The sequence below is a fragment of the Nicotiana tomentosiformis genome, chromosome 9 (genome assembly GCF_000390325.3).
Source record: "Nicotiana tomentosiformis chromosome 9, ASM39032v3, whole genome shotgun sequence".
Classification (NCBI taxonomy): Eukaryota; Viridiplantae; Streptophyta; class Magnoliopsida; order Solanales; family Solanaceae; genus Nicotiana; species Nicotiana tomentosiformis.
The window spans coordinates 19,397,416-19,416,428 of NC_090820.1; the positions used below are offsets into that span (position 1 = coordinate 19,397,416).

The 19,013-nt window shown below is 34.8% G+C and overlaps 1 protein-coding gene across 1 annotated transcript; it reads right to left on the reverse strand.

Annotated features, from left to right (window-relative positions):
- Window positions 1–1,699: 1,699 nt before the first annotated feature.
- Window positions 1,700–13,305, reverse strand: LOC138898453 (uncharacterized). Its single transcript, XM_070184520.1, has 2 exons — window positions 13,191–13,305; window positions 1,700–2,004 (listed from the first exon to the last, which is right to left on the reverse strand). The coding sequence occupies exons 1-2, from the start codon at window positions 13,303–13,305 to the stop codon at window positions 1,700–1,702; spliced, it is 420 nt and encodes a 139-aa protein (XP_070040621.1).
- Between the last annotated feature and the right edge of the window lie 5,708 nt (window positions 13,306–19,013).

The window sequence follows — 19,013 nt, forward strand, 5'->3', positions numbered from 1 at the left end:
CGATAGCTAGTAAATAGGACATACACTGAAAAGTGAAGTAGTAAAACACAACATTGTCACTAGCTATACAAAAACCCTACCTGGCTAGTCCCACAATGGTACGATGTAAGTTGAGACTCAACTACATCCTAACCTACAACTCTAATAATCGACCTCCACATCTTCCTATCAAGTGTCATGTCCTCGGAAATCTGGAGCCTCGCCATATCCCGTCTGATCACCTCTCCCCAATACTTCTTAGGCTGCCCTCTACCTCTTCTCGTGCCCTCCAAAATCAGCCGCTCACACCTCCGTACCGGAGCATCTAGGATTCTCCTTTGAACATGTATGAACCATCTAAGTCTCGCTTCCTGCATCTTGTCATCAATGGGAGCCACGTGCACCTTCTCCCGAATAACATCATTCCTAATCTTATCTATCCTAGTGTTTTCGCACATCCACCTCAACATCCTCATTTCTGCTACTTTCATCTTCTGGATATGTGAGTTCTTAACGGGCTAACACTCAGCGCCATACAACATGGCCGGTCTAACCACCGCTTTATAGAACTTACCTTTGAGTATTGGTGGCACTCTCTTATCACACCGGACTCTAGATGCTAACCTCCACTTCATCCATCCTACCCTAATACGGTGTGTGACATCCTCGTCGATCTCCCCTCCCCTTGGATAACCGAACCAAGGTACTTGAAGCTGCCTCTACTCGGGATGACCTATGATTCAAGCCTTACATCCATGCCCACTTCTCCTGGCTCAGTGCTAAATTTACACTCCAGGTATTCTGTCTTCGTCTTGCTCAGCTTGAAACCCTTAGACTCAAGAGCCTGTCTCCAAACCTCTAGCCTCTCGTTAACACCGGTTCGCGACTCATCAATCAGAACTATGTCATCGGCGAATAGCATGCACCATGGCACCTCCCCTTGAATATGGTGTGTTAACGCGTCGATCACCAGGGCGAATAAGAAAGGACTGAGCGCAGAACCTTGGTGTAACCCCATTACAATTGGAAAATGCTCAGAGTCTCCTCCTACTGTCCTAACCCGAGTCTTAGCCCCATCATACATATCCTTAATCGATATAATAAAGGGAACCGACACACCTTTTACCTTCAGGCATCTCCAGAGAACTTCTCTAGGAAACTTGTCATACGCTTTCTCTAGGTCAATAAAGACCATGTGCAGATCCTTCTTCCTCTCTCTGTACAGTTCCACCAACCTCCTAACAAGGTGTATAGCTTCTGTAGTCGAACGACCCGACATGAACCCGAACTGGTTGTCGGATACAGACACTGTCATTCTCACCCTCACTTCAACCACCCTCTCCCATACTTTCATGGTATGACTCAGTAATTTGATACCCTTATAATTATTACAACTCTAGATATCACCTTTGTTCTTATACAATGGGACCACCATACTCCACCTCCACTCATTCGGCATCCTCTTCACCTTAAAAATAACATTAAACAACCTAGTCAACCACTCCAAACCTGCTCTCCCCACACACTTCCAAAATTTCACCGAAATCTCGTCTGGCCCGGTCGCTCTGCCCCTACTCATCTTACGCATAGCTCCCATGACCTCATCAACCTCGATACGCCTGTAGTACCTAAAGTCATGGTGACTCTTGGAATGCTCCAATTCGCCTAGCACAATATCCCGATACCCTTCTTTATTCAGAAGTTTATGAAAGTAAGTCTGTCATCTCCTCTTAATCTGGGCATCTTCCATTAATACTCTACCATTTTCGTCCTTGATGAATCTCACTTGGTCCAAATCCCAAGCCTTCCTCTCTCTCAACTTGGCCACCCGAAATAACTTCTTCTCCCCACCTTTTTTACCCAGTTCCACGTACATACGACCATAAGCCGCAGTCTTAGCCTCTGTGACTGCCAACTTGGCCTCCTTCCTAGCTGTCTTATACCTCTCCACGCATGCTCGCCTCTCCTTCTCATCTATGCTCCCCACTAACTTCAGGTACGCTGCCTTCTTAGCTTCCACTTTACCTTGAACCACTTCATTCTACCACCAGTCTTCTTTGTGCCCAGCAAAGACGCCCGTCGAGACTCCTAACACCTCTCTCGCAGCCTCCCTAATACAGTCTGCTGTCGTTGATCACATAGTGCTCGCGTCACCACTTCTCCTCCAAGCTCCCATAGCCGACAACTGCCCCTCCAACTCTTGGGTTTTATCCTTAGTTAAGGCTCCCCACCTGATTTTCGGACTTCCTTGAGTAGACCTTTTCCTCATCTTTAACATAATACCAACGTTCATCACCAAGAGCCTATGTTGCGTCGCGAGTAACTCACCCGGAATCACCTTGCAATCCTTGCACAGTCCTCTGTCACCTCTCTTGAGGAGGAGATAGTCAATCTGAGTCTTCGCCACCGCATTTTGAAAAGTAACCAAATGCCTCTCCCTCTTTGAAAAGCTAGAGTTCGCAATCACCAACCCAAAATCCTTAGCGAAGTCCAACAACGATGTACCTCTTCCGTTCCTCTCCCCAAAACCGAAGCCTCCATGCACCTCGCCATAACCACCTGCAGTCGACCCAATATGCCTATTGAAATCCCCTCCTATGAATAGCTTCTCAGTAGGCGGAACCTGGCGCACAATATCATCTAACCCCTCCCAGAAGCGTCGTTTAACCTCCTCATCTAGGCCTACATACGGCGCATATGCGCTAATGACATTTAGGGTGCACTCTCCAACCACCAACTTAATAATCATCAATCTATCATTCACTCGTCTAACCTCGATCACAGACTCTCTAAGTTCCCTATCCACTAAGATGCCCACTCCATTCTTACCTTTCTGGACTCCTGAGTACCAAAGTTTATACCTGTCTGCATCCTTCGCCCTCGACCCTACCCACCTAGTCTATTGGACACACGCTATATTGACCCTCCTCTGAGGATCTTCGTCAACTCTATAGACTTACCCGTCAATGTACCTACGTTCCATGACCCAATTCTCAACCTACAGACACCCTTGTTCCCTTTACCTCCCTTGCCTCCCGCCCTACCCCCTAACCCCTGCCCTACCTCCTTCCTTACCCGTTTCCCCCGAGGACATGACCTCACTCGACCATCCCAGACCACAGCCACTATACCTACGACAGAGTAAAGGGAATCACTATCACACACAATACAACAGACCAAACCAGAAGAAGACAAGTTGCAACTACAGGCACACTAATACGGTGAATAAACTAATACGAACTAAGCTGACAACAATTTAACTAACACAACAAATAAAAACTGAAAAACGGGAGGTACCAACTCACACGAGTCCAATATTAACAAATAATAAATTCTAAGCAAGAACAATAGAACCTGAAGTCACAACGAGTGCCGAGAAAGGTGTTGTCCACAACAGCTATGTTTTGGAAGTTTCCGCCCGCTTCGCCCGAGGCTCGCTGAAAAATTATCTCAGCCGCCGCCGCCGCTAGGCTAGGTCAGTACGCCAGAAAATAGGGGGACGAGGTAGAAGAGACGAGGTATAGGGGAGAGAAAGAAGGGAGAAGAAGAAAAGGGTAGGGGGGGGTGGCAGATCTGAAAAGCAAAAAAGAGGACAAGAAAACAAAAAAGAAAGGGAGGGGGAAAAGGAAGTAATAGAGAAGAAGGAGAAAGCAGGAGAGAGAAAGAGAGGAAAATAAGATAAGATAAGGGGTGGGGTGGGGTGGGGGCCGGGGGTCTTACCTGGTTAGTGTTCGCCGGAGGTCTGATGATAGGGATGATGGAGTGACAGGAGAAAAATGTTAGAGAGAGAAAATATGTGATTTAGAGAGACGTTCCAACATAATAAAAAGCCACTTGGCCATTTTAGGACAAAGTTAGTTAGGTTAGGTAAAAATTAGTTTCTTTTTGAATTTAAATTTTAAAAAATGATATGCATTATTTATTATTAACAATTAGTTACTCTTTTTGAGTTTGAATTTAAATATAGAAGAAAAGTCTAATTTGAATTTGAAATAATTGCAAGCAACATAGTGAAAAAATATAAAAATCAAAACTTTATATTGAGAATAAAATAGAAGAAAATTCTAATTGCTTATCCCATATAATATATCGATATATAATAGGAGAAGCAATTAAAGATACCATTGTAAGCCAAGTCGCAACATAAGAAAAAATAACTTCGCAATTTTAGGACAAAGTTAGTTAGGTTAGGTTAGTTAGTTTATTTTTGAATTTATATTTTAATAACATTAAATTATGTATTATTTGTCATAAAGTATAATTCTTATTCCATATAATGTAGAAAAAAATTCTAAAAATATTGATCCATTTTATACAAAATAATAAAAGAACATATATTATGGACGAAGTAAAAAATGTAAAAATTAAAACTTTATATTGAAAATAAAATAGAAGAAAAGTATAATTGCTTATTCCATATAATGTAAAAAAAAATATTTATACATTTTATACAAAATAATATATATATATATATATATATATATATATATTTTTAAACGAAGTAAGAAATCTATATTATCTATGTTATATTAAAAGAGGTATCTATATATTATATATTATGTTATCTATACATAATAAAAGGAGAGGAAAATACTTCATATTAAACCAAGTACAACAAAATAAAAAGTCACTTAGCAATTTTAGGACAAAAATATTATTATTCGTAAGATTAAACCAAATATCAAGATACTACAAAATATTTTTCGCCCAACGCGCGGGCAGAAATACTAGTTATTTAGTTAATAATTAGTTATTGGTTATTATTTTGGAATTTAAATATTTATAAAATAAAATATTTTATAATAAAAAACGAAAATTAAAAAAATCTATCAATTCAAATTGGAGAGTAATTTCGAGTTAGAGTTTTTAATATATATATTATTAAAAGGAGAGGAAAAATATATCTTCTTAAACCAAGTGACAGCCTAGAAAAAAGCCACATGGCATAAGTAGTTAATAATTAGTTATTGCTTATTATTTTTGAATTTAAATATCTATAAAATAAAATATTTTATAATAAAAAACGAAAATTAAAAAAAATCTCTCTATCCAAATTGGAGAGTAATTTCAAGTTAGAGTTTTTAAATTATTTTAAAATAAAAACAAAAATTACAAAAAATAAAAAAACTACCAATTCAAATTTCTTTATGTTTTTAAATAATTTTGTTTTTATTTTTAAAAATAAAAATTTCTTTATTCAGAAAATATTATTGATAATAATAGAATAAAATATAAAATAAAAAAATATATCTTCTATTATATTATAAAAATAAAGTAGCATAAAAAATTTAAATGAAGTAATATGCTAATAAAGTTTCTATTAACAATACAATAATACTAAATATTGGATAATATAATAAAGAAAAATACCGAACAAGCCTATTATTCGATGTCTATATAAGTCTCATTAATTTAATAGAGCATTTATTCATTAAAATTCTGATAATATTATTGAAAATAATAGGATAAAATTTTAAATAAAAAAATATTTCAAGAGTAATAAAATATATATCTTCTATTATATTATAAAAAGAAAGTAGTAGACAAAATTATTAAATAATATGCTAATATAAAATAAAAAATATTTCAAGATTACTAAAACATATATATCTTCTCTTATATTACAAAAATGAAAGCGAGCTAACGAAAATATTACACAAAATAATGTGCTAATAAAAGATTTCTATTAACAATGTAAAAATATTAAACATTGGATAATAGAATAAAGAAAAATATAGAATAAAAAGTTATTCAATGACTATATAATTCCCTTTAATTTAATAGAGATTTTTTTATTGGTATATCATATTGACAAGCAAGATGACAATTAAAATTTATTAAAGCAATACGATCTAATATGTTCAAACAAACCGGATCACAATTTAATTTAATTAATATTTTTTAATAGTGACCGCGCATCGTGTGGCAGAAAAATTATTCAATGACTATATAAGTCCCTTTAATTCAATAGATATTTTATTATTGGGTATATCATATTGACAAATAAGATGACAATTAAAATTTATTAAAGCAATACGATCTAATATGTTCAAACAAGCCCGATCATAATTTAATTTAATTAATATTTTTTAATATTGACCGTGCATCGTGCGGGTACAACTACTAGTATTACTAATAATAATTCTAGAAATATGCACATAATTTGTTTGCATTAAATTAAGTTTCGATCTTACATAAGATATAAGATTTGACGATTTGCACATGATGTCTTTTCCATTGGACAAAATCCAAAAACTATTTAGATAGAAAATTTAACTGTTAAACTCTTAGATTGTATTCAAGGGAAAGCTATTGGATACCTTTTTGCTGAAAATTTGGACACGAATCTTCGCCAGTTCAAGCGTGATATCGCTAATAAGAGAACAAAATCTACGAAATAAGCTACAATTACAAATATTTTTCATCAATCTTGAAAAATTATTTTCTTAGGTAGCTTTAAAATATCTGCCTAAGAGTTTAAATCTTTGTACTTTTAGTTATGAATTTATTAATAATATATTAGCTTTCTTCAATATTTAACTAGTGAAATATGCATGTCTTTTGAGATTTTAAATTTGAATAATTTTCTTATCTTTTATATGTAACATTTAAAAAGGAAAAATAATTAATTTTTGGATAATTTTTATCTATAACAGCCAAATAATATTTAAACGTCAAATGTTGTTATAGGTGTATAATAGCCATTCACTATTAAAGCAAAACAATATCGGATAAAACGAGGCTATTATAGAGAGGGTTGATTGTAGTACCCAAAGTTTAAACCACTTCACGCATTTTTCTCCTCTTTCTTCTTCTTCTTCTTCGGGTGACATTTATTTTATATAGTGTTTGTGAACATATTTTAAGGTAGTTTATGATGTTTTACAGTGGTGAGCTGCTGTAGCTCTTTAATTTATTTTTTTACTATTGTTTAAGGTTTTTTCTTATTCTTTTTCTTAATTGCAAAATGTGTTCGTTAAATTTATTGTTGTTTTGACAAATTGATGATTGAGATTTGTTCTTGATGATATTTGGAGGTTATGTTTCAAATTTGAGCTCATTTGGAGTTGATTTAGGTGTTAAATTGTATATTAGATTGTTAAAATTGGATGAATAAATTTTTATTTCTCGGCAATTTGTACTTCAGGCCTATTTGACCTTAAGTGCATAAAAACATTGGTTGCATTTCAGACCTATTTGGCCTTAAGTGCATCTGAAGTAAAAAGTTTTCACTTCAAACTTATTGATCTTAAGTGGATGAAACCATTGGTTGCACTTCAGACCTATTTGGCCTTAAGTGCACCTGAAGTGTAATTTTTTAACTTCAGACTTCTTTGCCTTAAGTGCATAAAACCGCTGGTTGCACTTCAGACCTATTGGCCTTAAGTGCATCTGAAGTGCAATTTTTTCACTTCAGACTTCTTGGCCTTAAGTGCATAAAACCGTTGGTTGCACTTCAGATCTATTGGCCTTAAGTGCATCTGAAATACAATTTTTTCACTTCAGACCTCTCTGACCTTAAGTGCATGAAAATATTTATTGCACTTTAAACCTATTTGGCCTTGAGTGCATCTTAAGTATAATTTTTACACTTTAGACTTAATTGGCCTTAAGTGCATTGCACTTCAGACTAATGTTTTTTTAACTTTAGACCCTATAAGTCTTGACCCTATAAGTCTGAAGTTGATCGTAAAGTGGATAGGCGTGCAAATATTTTTGTAAAGTGTGTATAGCTTCAATTGTGATTCCAAAATCGGGTATAGATACTAAAGACCCTTTCCTGTGAGATCGGTAAAAAATAATATACGAAATCAGTATTGTAAAATACAAAAATAAAAATAAAAATTTACAGTGCATTTTCTTCTGTTCAATTTGTACTTGGTCATAGGAGATTATTTCCTCTGTAATTGCCAATGAGATTTTTAAAATAAAGAAATGATGATCTGGAACATAATTGTTCTAATATGCAAATATACGTTTTTTTTATTGTCCCGCTAACAGATAATTCCTCCACTGCAATGCATTTTGACATTATTTATACTTTTTTATTTTTAACACGTTAACTTTTTCCAATGCAAAAAAAGAAAAAGAAAATAACAACAACAACAATAACAATAACCCAGTATAATATAGTGTGTACGCAGACCTTACCCCTACCATGAGGTAGAGAGACTGTTTCCAATAGAAACTCGACATCCTTCCCTCCAAGAACTCCCCACCTTGCTTTTGGGGTGACTCGAACTCACAACCTCTTGGTTGGAAGTGGAGGTTGCTTACCATCAAAACAACCCCTCTTGTCAAAAGAAAAAGAAAACAATGAGAAAAAAAGCCTGTATTCTCCTCATCTAAGGCCTTGTCTAAATAAACTGAAATTATCCTAAGATCTAATACTTATAATTTAGAGAGAACTTCATTTGTAGCCACTCAATGAAAACTAATGACAACTGGTAGTCATAAAATAAGGCATGCAATTCATAGCCCAAAATCAACTATAAGGGCTAGCAAGTGAAACCCAGAAAATCAGCGGACACTCTGGCTCCTCAATGCAACCTTCTTTTACACTTAATATTTATAGTCAAAATATTTCAACCTCAATAATCCTTCAAACCTAGTGAAATCCCCGTCAAAATCCACCCTTCAGCCCAAAAATTCCATTAAACCCAACCGTCTTCTCCATAATCACCAAAAACTCCTTTTTTATCTTTTACAAAAAAAATTAAATTTTTAGTGATCCAATCTAGAAAAATATAATATTGCATAAGCAAAAATACCCATGATATAAGAAGAGGAAGAAGGTGATGTATAGGTTTTACACGTACTATACACATTATACACTAGTATAAAGGGTATATACACTTTTTATACATCGCCGAACAATATATATACAATTATACACTTTATATACAAAATATATATAAAACTATATGAACATTGAATTTGTATAAAAAGTGTATATGCATTATATCAATGTAGATACACCTTTCATATAAATGTGCATACATAATATATACACATTATATATAATATTTTCAACACTCACCATAGTCACAATAATCTTTTACATCTAGTTTTGTATAATATGTGTATAATAAATGTATCATTAGTGTATAATGTATACACACCGATTATACACTATATAATACAGTTATTATACACTGATTACACAGTGTATAAATAAAGGACCACTAGCGATAATGGATGATACCGAACTTGGCTGGAAAAAGCTTTTCTCCGGCAGCAGCTATTTTATTTTCTCTATTTCTTATATTCTTGCAAAAGTTATCCGAAAAAAATATCATGCAATACTATATCTGAAAGTGGACAGAAAGCGAAGAAAGCGGCAACCACCGCCAGACTTTTGTCAGAAATTACTCAAAGAAGATAGATATTTCTGTATCTAAGTAAAAGAGGAGGAGATCGCAAAGAAAAAAGAGAAAATAAAAAAAAAAGGTGTGTTGGTGTCGCTACAGGAGAAGAAAAGAAAAAAGAAAAAAAGGAGGGAGTGAAGAAGGGAAAAGATAAGAAGAAAGGGAAAGATGGAAGATTGAAAATCGGAGAAGATGAGAAGAGAGAGAGAGAGAGAGAGAGAGAGAGAGAGAGAGAGAGAGAGGAGAAGCGTGCGGTTGAAAGAGAGTAGAAGTGTATTGGGAATAGTGGCTATAATTTATCAATCAATTGGGCCTAAAGACTATTTTGGGTCCATGGGGTAAATGATGAGCTAATAAAATTTTGAAGGGCTATAGAGAGTAGTTTTCTCTATAATTTATTGAAGATTATGTGCGCTAATTATTTATCTTGCTAACCAATTGTGGGGTGCACTTAGGGGTGTTAATGGTTCGATTCAGCCAGTTATTTTATAAAGTTTGTACCATACCAATTTTTCGGTTATTCTATTATGTATAACCAAAATTAAATTTTTTGAAACCGTCCTAATCATATCGGTTTCTCTTCGGTATCAGTACGGTTCGGTAAATTTTCGATAATATTTTTAAATGTCATGTAAAAGTCACTAGTATAAGTAGAATGCAATAACATACATACTTTTATAGGATTTTTAGCAAAACTCTCTAGATATTTTTACAGTTTAAAAGGTGATGAATTAAGAAAATATGAAAGATGACTAGAGTATGGATCCATCAAATATTCTAAGCAACGTAAACGAAACTAAGCAAATACAAAGAAAATATAAATCACACGAGTGGAAAGATATTAACCAAGTTGGGATTCAAGAATAAAATCTATAAAAGATTAAACATTTCAAAAAGATAAATCTAATTCATACGAAAGGAAATATATTCAATACATTGTATGTTACTACTCATAATCGCTACAATACCTTATGTCTTGCTAGTGAATATCCTGGAAATAATTTAATTTCAATAGAAGTAACATAATAGGTTTGGGAATTAGGATTTTGAGTTTAATTACTCGCTGGTTTGTAACTGTTTCATTATTCCAAGGCCCAAAACAAAATTTAATACTTTATTATTTTTAAACTTAATATATAAATATATTTTTCACATTGTAAATTTATTAGGTACAATTCGGTATTTTTTCGGTTTATTTTCATAAAATAAAAAACCTACCCTAATTATCACTACAATTATAGATTTATATAAAAACCTACGGTTTATTAAAAGAAACCTAAAAATTGATTCGATTCGGTACGGTACGATTCGATCAGTTTAGTCGGTTTTTAAATATCCATTGACACTTCGTACACTATGATCATTCAAATTATTAAAAAGACCGTATTGTTTGTCCCCTTTCAACGTGGAGACAACTTATGTTTTAAATTCGTCTCAATATGTTGCCGACATTCTTTAAAATAAGAATCTTAGTAGTATATTTTTGAAGAAAGACGACATACCTTAAGAAAATTATTTAATAGCAAGAAAGTAGGAGTTCGAATCTATCTCTTCGAAAAGTTTGAACATCGTGAATTCCACTCTCTTAGCCTAGAGGAAATTTTTAATGTGGGATGAATTAACGAATGGCGAGACAATGAGTGATAAACCTATAGAAGTGATAGCTATGAGTAAAAAGAATCGTTGTCCCGAATATATACCCGTACTGAAAGCAATTAAAAAAATAAAAAGGTCGAAGCTTTGTTTTCGAATATCTTTCTTTAATAGTAATATGATGCCTTCTTGGAGTAGGAACAGTGGAGTTGGAAAAAGATAAATAATGTTGTCTTGAATTTTAAAGTGACAAATATTTTGGACGAATATTTTTTACTAAAGTAAGAGACAAGAAGGATGGGCAGAAAATACTGTTAAGGAAAACCAGATCTACACACAAACTTATTCAGAAACCAAATTAACTGAGAAGTTGCAAAGCTATCTCAACTCATCTTGGAAGTACAAACAAACAGAGAAATCAAGAAAACTCCTTCACCCGCCTTTTTGCGCCACTGGCAAACTCATGCTTACTCATCCTTCTATCCATACATTGCTTCAACCCTTCAACAGCACAATACAATACAATGTTATATACAGTATAAAACAACACATTATGAGCCGACGAGAAGAAATATCCACCTAAATAGGCAATAAAGAATAATTACCTGAACTTGCAGCGGATTATCAAATCTTAGTCTATCTCAACTCGTGGAATGTGAGCTATCATAGGTCAGTCCTCTCCTACTTCCTTCTCGCATCTTTGCTTCAGGCTTGATGAACATCCAGAAACAATTAGCATTTGCAATGCTGCGAGATATCGCATGCCTATCCATTAAGGGCAATGAAGTCGCCTATCCATTCTGGAATTGTTGAGAAGTTATAACAGTCCCGAATCTCTATTGATCTCAAAGTACCCGAGAAATGTTGGAGCCAAACTGGTAGCGACATTAGCTTGTCAAGAGTGCTGACTTTTGTGTGTAGGTGAATTGGAGATGAAAGTAGAGCAAAAAGGAATACTTAAAGTCTAAAGCGTGCCCAAAAACAATAGTTGAAAAGAAGAAGGAAAGAAGTGAGCAACTGATAAATGAAAAGTTGGCGAAGTCAGGCCTAGAGCAGAGGCGTTAGAACAGGCTCGGTGAGCTCTTTAGCTCGCGTGGGAGCTGGCGAAGCGAGGCTTGGGGTGAGGTCCACCAGGTTGTGAAGCTGGCGAGGCGAGGCAGAAGGCGAGCTTAAGCAGGCGTTACACCTCGCGACGCCAGGCCTGGGGCGAGCTTAAGCAGACGTTATGTCTCGCGAGGCCAGGTCTGGGCGTGCACATTCAGAGCTTTGAAGACTTATTTCGTCTCTTGGTTTGACTAGGACTTGGCCTACGCATTTAGGTCTTTTCCTAGACATATAAATAGACCTAAAAATGCCACTTTGGAGCACTTTTGCAACCAGAGGCAAGGATAGCTCGTGGAACACCCGTTGGGAGTTAGAATCATCGATTTCTACATCCATTTATCCTTACTTTGTAATTTAATTATGCAAAATACTTTGGATATTGTGACTATGAGTATGAGCAGCTAAACTCATAATCTAGGGTTTTGATGGAACCTATTGGAGGATGATTTTCCTGTTACATTAATATAGATTTGCCGTAGTATTTTCTCTATTTGTTCAACTATATTATTATTGTTGTTGATTGAAGGGCCCTCAATCAACTGTACCTATTTAGTGTGTATTACTCGGGAGAAAGTGCATATTTAGGTAGTTGTTGAACAACATCACTCCTACCGTATATGAGGGATCAATACGAAGGGTTTAAAGGTGGGATTAGGGATAACGAAACCTTGGTGCGATCCAAGTGAGCCGTAATTAATGTCAGCTAGCGTAATTCGGGAGAATATGTCTAGTAAATTGAGGTAATTACTCGGGAGAGAGTTACGACAGTCAGAGTGCTCATGATAGATAGAGAAGACTTAGGCAAATTTATAGAAAACGTAGCGGAAAAGATTTCGACAATAGGGAAAATCACAACCTTAGATCATTCCAATTCTTGCCTACAACCCATAGTAGTTAGTTATTAATTGTTGCACTTTCATTACGTAATATTTAGTTAGCAAACATCCAAATTGTTACTTAAAATTTTTTGAAGATTGATTGCGTGAGTTCGTGCGAGTCTAGTAGCTGTGTTTGATAGATTAATTCCCCGTGGGATTCGACTCCGGACTTATTAGCCGGAATATATTTGCAACGACCGCTTAGTCCTTTTTATAACTCCATGCTTCTCTGCGGTAACGAGTACAACTTGGATTAAAGAAACTGTACCAGAAAGCTTGCGACACTCATCGCTTGGTCCTCGAATTGATCCTACTTCATAAGCTGCAAGAGAAGCCAAGTTTTTCAAGATTTCAGCAGCAAGCCCGTAAAGAATTTCAGCCATGATGAGAAAGTAATATAATTCTTTGTATTAGAAGCAGCCTTTACCTAACACAATTTATGATAGGGTTGATGAAGACCTTGACTTGGACCCCAACAATCATTGAGCTCGAACAATAATTAAATCTTCTTTTATTATTAGTGTACTTAAAATAGTTGTTAGCACGTAACTTGCTTCATTTTCTAAGTTAGTAAGTTAGTAATATGTAACTTATTACTCACAATTCCATCTAAATTTCTCTTTAATAGGTCAACCTATCGTGAGGTGGTTAACTCCATGTACCAATTCATATCATCAGAAGCGGAGCTATGATTTGAAATTTATAGGTTCTGATCATATAATCGAACACTGTTGGATTTTTTAAAAGACAGGGCAACAAAAAAAGATTAAAAATATTGATTGAAAATGACTCTTAATAATTTTATTAAGCATTATAAGGCTTTAAATAACTAATTAGGAACTCCAATTTCCTTTCTTAATCTCATGGTTTTCACCAATTAATTCAGTTTTTGGATTCGACCCTTTTGAGAAAATGGGTTCAGCACCTTGACTTTGACCCACCATGTTCTGCAACTTTGCAGATTCACTTGTCCAAATATCTATCAGACCAGACATATCTCAGCACTTTGGTTTATATAGATGTTATATGTGTTTGTTTTGTTTTTGATGTTTTATGGTATCACAAACTCAATGTTTATATAAGGCAAAATATATAAAGACCCATTAAACTTGTCCAGAAAACATGTTTGAACATTTAAATTAATCACAATTCAAGACTTTTCTTAAAAGGTTCAAGAAATGGAAGATATGGACTTAACCAATGCTTCATATCAAACTAGAGAAGAGTCTAACAGAGTTCATGTAGAATACATCAAGTGGCTTAGCATGCAAGAATCTATGCTTAAACAGAAATCTCATATCAAATGGTATGAAGAGGGTGATAGTAACTCTAAGTACTTTCATTGTTTGCTTAGAGAGAAGAGGAGAAAACTTCAGCTGAATAGAATTAAGAATGATAGAGAAGATGGATCAAAGGGAATGATAAGATATCCAGAGCTCCAGTGAAGAATTTTGAATCAATGTTTAATCTTCCTAAGTGTATTCTTAACCCCAGCATCTTAGATTGCATTCCTAGTAGCATTTCTGAAGAAGACAATGATATGCTGACAGCTTTGCCTAATGAAGAAGAAGTAAAAGAAGTTGTCTTTAGTCTTAGTGCTTCGAGTAAAGCAGGTTCAGATGGATATAATGGTACCTTCTTTCAAAAATGTTGGAGCATCATCAAAACTGATATCTTAGATTATGTCCTGTATTTTTTCAATGGTAACAACCTTACCAAATTCTTCTCACATACTTGTCTTGCCTTAATTCCCAAAGTAAATGCTCCTACTACTTTCTCTAAATTTAGACCAATTAGTCTATCCAACTTCACCAACAAGATTTTATCTAAAGTCATTTCTCTCAGACTCAATCCCCTATTACCCAAATTGATTTCTAAATGCCAAAGTGGGTTTGTCAAAGATAGACTTATCATAGATAATGTTTTATTGGCCCAAGAAATAATTCATGGCATTAATCAACCTAACAAAAGAGGCAATGTAGTGATTGAACTTGATATGGCCAAGGCTTATGATCGGATGTCTTGGCCTTTTGTCACAGATGTTCTAAGAAACTTTGGATTCTCTGAGCCTTGGATTGATTTAATTTACAATCTCATCTCTGGGGTATGGTATTCAGTCAATATTAATGGCTCGAGAAATGGTTTCTTCACCTCCCCACAAGGGCTTAAACAGGGAGATCCTCTGTCTCCCTTCTTATTTATTATTGCTGCCGAAGTTCTTTCCCGGTCCCTTAATAAATTTCTTCTTAATGACAATTTTATACCTTTCTCGATGCCACAAAAGGGTCCTCAAATCAATCACTTAACCTATGCAGATGATATTGTAATTTTCAGTAGTGGCAAGAGTAGTTCTATCAATCTCATCATGAAGTCAATCAGGAATTATGAACTTAACTCTCGGCAAAAAGTCAACAAGAACAAAATCTTTTTCCTCACTTCTCCTAAAACCACTGCCACCAGAATTAATAGAATAAGAGTCTGTACCGGCATGTTGGATAAACAGTTTTCCTTCACCTATCTTGGATGCTCTTTATATGTGGGAAAAAAATTCCAATATTTTGATGGTATGGTTAATAAGGTAGTTCAGAGACTCAATGGATGGCATGGTAAAATGTTATCTCATGGAGGTAAACTTGTTCTTATCAAACATGTACTTCAGTCCCTTCCTACCTATATTCTCTCTGCTATGAACCCCCCTAAGGGCACTCTGAAATAACTAGAGAGGCATTTTGCTAACTTCTTCTGGGGGTCTAATGGTGAGCACAATAAGTATCATTGGAGTGCATGGAAGAAAATATGTTTCCCTAAGGAAGAAGGAGGAATTGGGATTAGAAGCATGGAGGAAATCAGTGATACACTGGCCACCAAGAGATGGTGGAGATTCATAGCCACTTCATCTTTATGGTCAGACTTTCTTAGAAATAAATATTGTATCAAGGCCCATCCTAGCACCAAAGTGTAGACCTCTAAGGATTCTCACACATGGAAAAGATTACTGCAGTCCATAAAGAAGGCAGAAACCAACATGGTCTAGCAGATTAATTCAGGCAACAGTAGTTTCTGGTTTAATAATTGGACAGAAAAATGAATGATTCAGCCAATCAATTTAGAAGTGAGAAAAAGTACTAAAGTTATGGTTAGCAACTTCATCACCAATGGGCATTGGAATATCCCAAAGCTCAGCGAAGTTACTTCCCCTAGTGACATCCACCATATTAGAAGCATCATTATAGGAAATCCAGATGAGAATGATCATATTATTTGGAATTTGGCTGAAGATGGAAGATATTCTAACTCCTCAGCTTGGCATATGAATAGGATCAGAAGACCAAAGGATCACCTGCTTAACAATGTGTGGCATACTAGTATTCCTTTTAAAATTTCCTTTTTTTCATGGAGACCATGGAACAAGGAACTTCCTTTTGATGAAACCATGAACAGATTTGGGAGAAACACAGTATCTAGATGTAGTTTTTGTATCAACCACAAAGTCGACACTATGCAACATGTCTTTATAGAAGGGAGTGCTGCAAATTACATTTGGATTTTTTTCGGAGCTCCACTGGGTATCAAGCATCACAACTGGCCTATCAGGTATCTTCTAAACTCATGGTGGCAATATAAAGCTACTAATACAATTCATAAATTTGTTTTGCAGGCACTTCCAATAATAATTTGCTAGGAGATTTAGAAGGAAAATTGTTCTTGCAAGTATGGTGATCAAAAAAGGTTTAAGCTTTTCAGAATGGAACAACAAATTAGTTGGACTATACAGCTAGCTATCAATAAGGAGTTCCCTAATTGCAACCTGACATTACCATGGATCAACCTGTGTGATAAAATGATGAAAATGCAGCCTATCCCAAAGTGTATTGTTGTTTGCTGGCAAAAACCTGAAACATGTACTCTCAAATTGAACACGGATGGTAGCTATATCATTCAAACCGGCAAGGCTGGAATAGGGGGTATTCTAAGAGATGAAAACGGGGAATGTATCATGGCCTTCTCCTGCCCAATAACCTATAGCAGTAACAATGTCTCTGAAGCTTTAGCTGCCGAGTTTGGTGTCAATTAGTGCCTACATAATGGATACACAAACTTTGCTTTGGAGATGGATTCTCTAATTGTTATAAGTATGCTAAAAAAGGAGACTACCAACAACTACAAAATGAAGAGGATAGTTGATGTAACTTCACAGAAGTTGAAACATACTAATGTCAAGTTCACCCACTGCTTTAGGGAGGCCAATTATGTGGCAGATTACTTAGCAAAGCATGCAAGTAAAGGTAATGAAGCTTCTCTATATTTCTCTACTATGCAACTTCCCAGAGGAGCCATAGGATTTTACCAATTGGATAAATGACAGATGCCAAGCTTAAGATCAAGGTTCGATAGAGCCAATTTTTTTGTTAGCTAAATCACATTATCGATTCACAGGGTATGGTTATTCTTGCCCACCACTACCCTGGTTTTTGTAGGATAAAGTTTTTATCCTATTGTTGTATTTTTGGAGGTAAGGTCTAGTCCGCCTCTTGTATACTTCTTCCAATTAATACAACTCCCCAGACAACTGGAAAATTTTATAAAATAAAAAAGACTGTTAGTTCAATCATATGTAAAACTTTTAGCACCCAAGTAGATAAATATATCTACCCGTGCTTCTATAATATTTTTCCTTTTTCAATGTGAATATTGATTTTATCTCAAATGACAAGGACGCTGGCTGGTGATGCAGGATGAGACTCTGAAAAAGCTGTAATATTAATCCTGATATTTAAATATGGTGCTGGATAATATCCTGTAGATTAACTCAGGGTTGTAGAATTGACATCATTATTCGTTACGTTTTAACAAGATAAAGGTAACAAATAAACAATGCACCCTTCTGTTGGTCTTGACTTGCTACTCTTGTCTTTATATATATATTTGCTTTATGCAGAGATATTCATGCCTTTCATATGCAATTATAAAGCAATATTTCATTCACCACCACTGGTTTATCATGAAAATGTCAAAGGGCCCGGTCATAGATGGTGATGTTCTCACATTGCAAAACTCTGAGAGGGAGGTCAGACGATATGCTCATGGCTTAATCGTGAATAACATCTGTTTATATAGATGTTATATGTGTTTGTTTTGTTTTTGATGTTTTAAGGTATCACTAACTGACTGTTTATGTACTGGTGAGCAAAAAAGGATTGTAAAAGTCGGTTTGTTGTTAGAAAGTGGGCAGCACACAAATTTCCTATATTTTTCAGTTGACAGATTTACACATGTTTGTGTGCGGTTTCCTATTTATGTTTTTTACTCTACTACAAATACAGACCCAAAACTAAGCTATATGGGTTTTTGGTTTAGGTTTAGTCATGCCTTCATTGTATGTAAGATTTTAGTTGGGGGAAGAAGAGTTTGAGGAAATGTCCAAAAGAGAGATCTGAATTAAGTCATAAAATAGGTTCATTTATTTTCAAGTGATTGGAGCTAAAATTTTGTGATGGTGGGACGGGGATATATTTGGGCCATTATTTAAGATTCAGTTTCATTGTTCACTACAAATATGTTATATGACCCTTTCCTGTGGTAAAGCTACCATTACAAAGTTTTCCATCATTCTTGAAAAACATTATTTTCTTAGGTAGCTTTAAAATATCTGCCTAAGAGTTTAAATCTTTATACTTTTAGTTATGAATTTATTAATAATATATTAGCTTTCTTAATATTTAACTAGTGAAATATGCATATTTTTTAAGATGTTAAATTTAAATAATTTTCTTATCTTTTATACGTAACATTTAAAAAAGAAAAATAATTAATTTTTGGATAATATTTATCTATAACAACCAAAAAATATTTAAAAGTCAAATGCTGTTATAGGTGTATAATAGCCATTCACTATAAAAGTCAAAAAAATATCGGAACAAACGAGGCTGTTATAGAGAGGGTTGACTATAGTACCCAAAGTTTAAACAACTTCAGGCATTTTTCTCCTCGTTCTTCTTCTTCTTCGGGTGATAGTTATTTTATATGGTGTTTGTAAATATATTTTAAGGTAGTTTATGATTTTTATAGTGGTGAGCTGATGTAGCTCTTT

Excerpts from the sequence above, each read along its gene's own strand:
- LOC138898453 (XM_070184520.1), bottom strand. The coding sequence starts at position 13,305 with ATGGCTGAAATTCTTTACGGGCTTGCTGCTGAAATCTTGAAAAACTTG. Across the intron at positions 2,005-13,190 it reads TGAGTGTCGCAAGCTTTCTG|GTAAAGTGGAAGCTAAGAAG; the intron begins GTACAGTTTCTT and ends AAGTGGTTCAAG.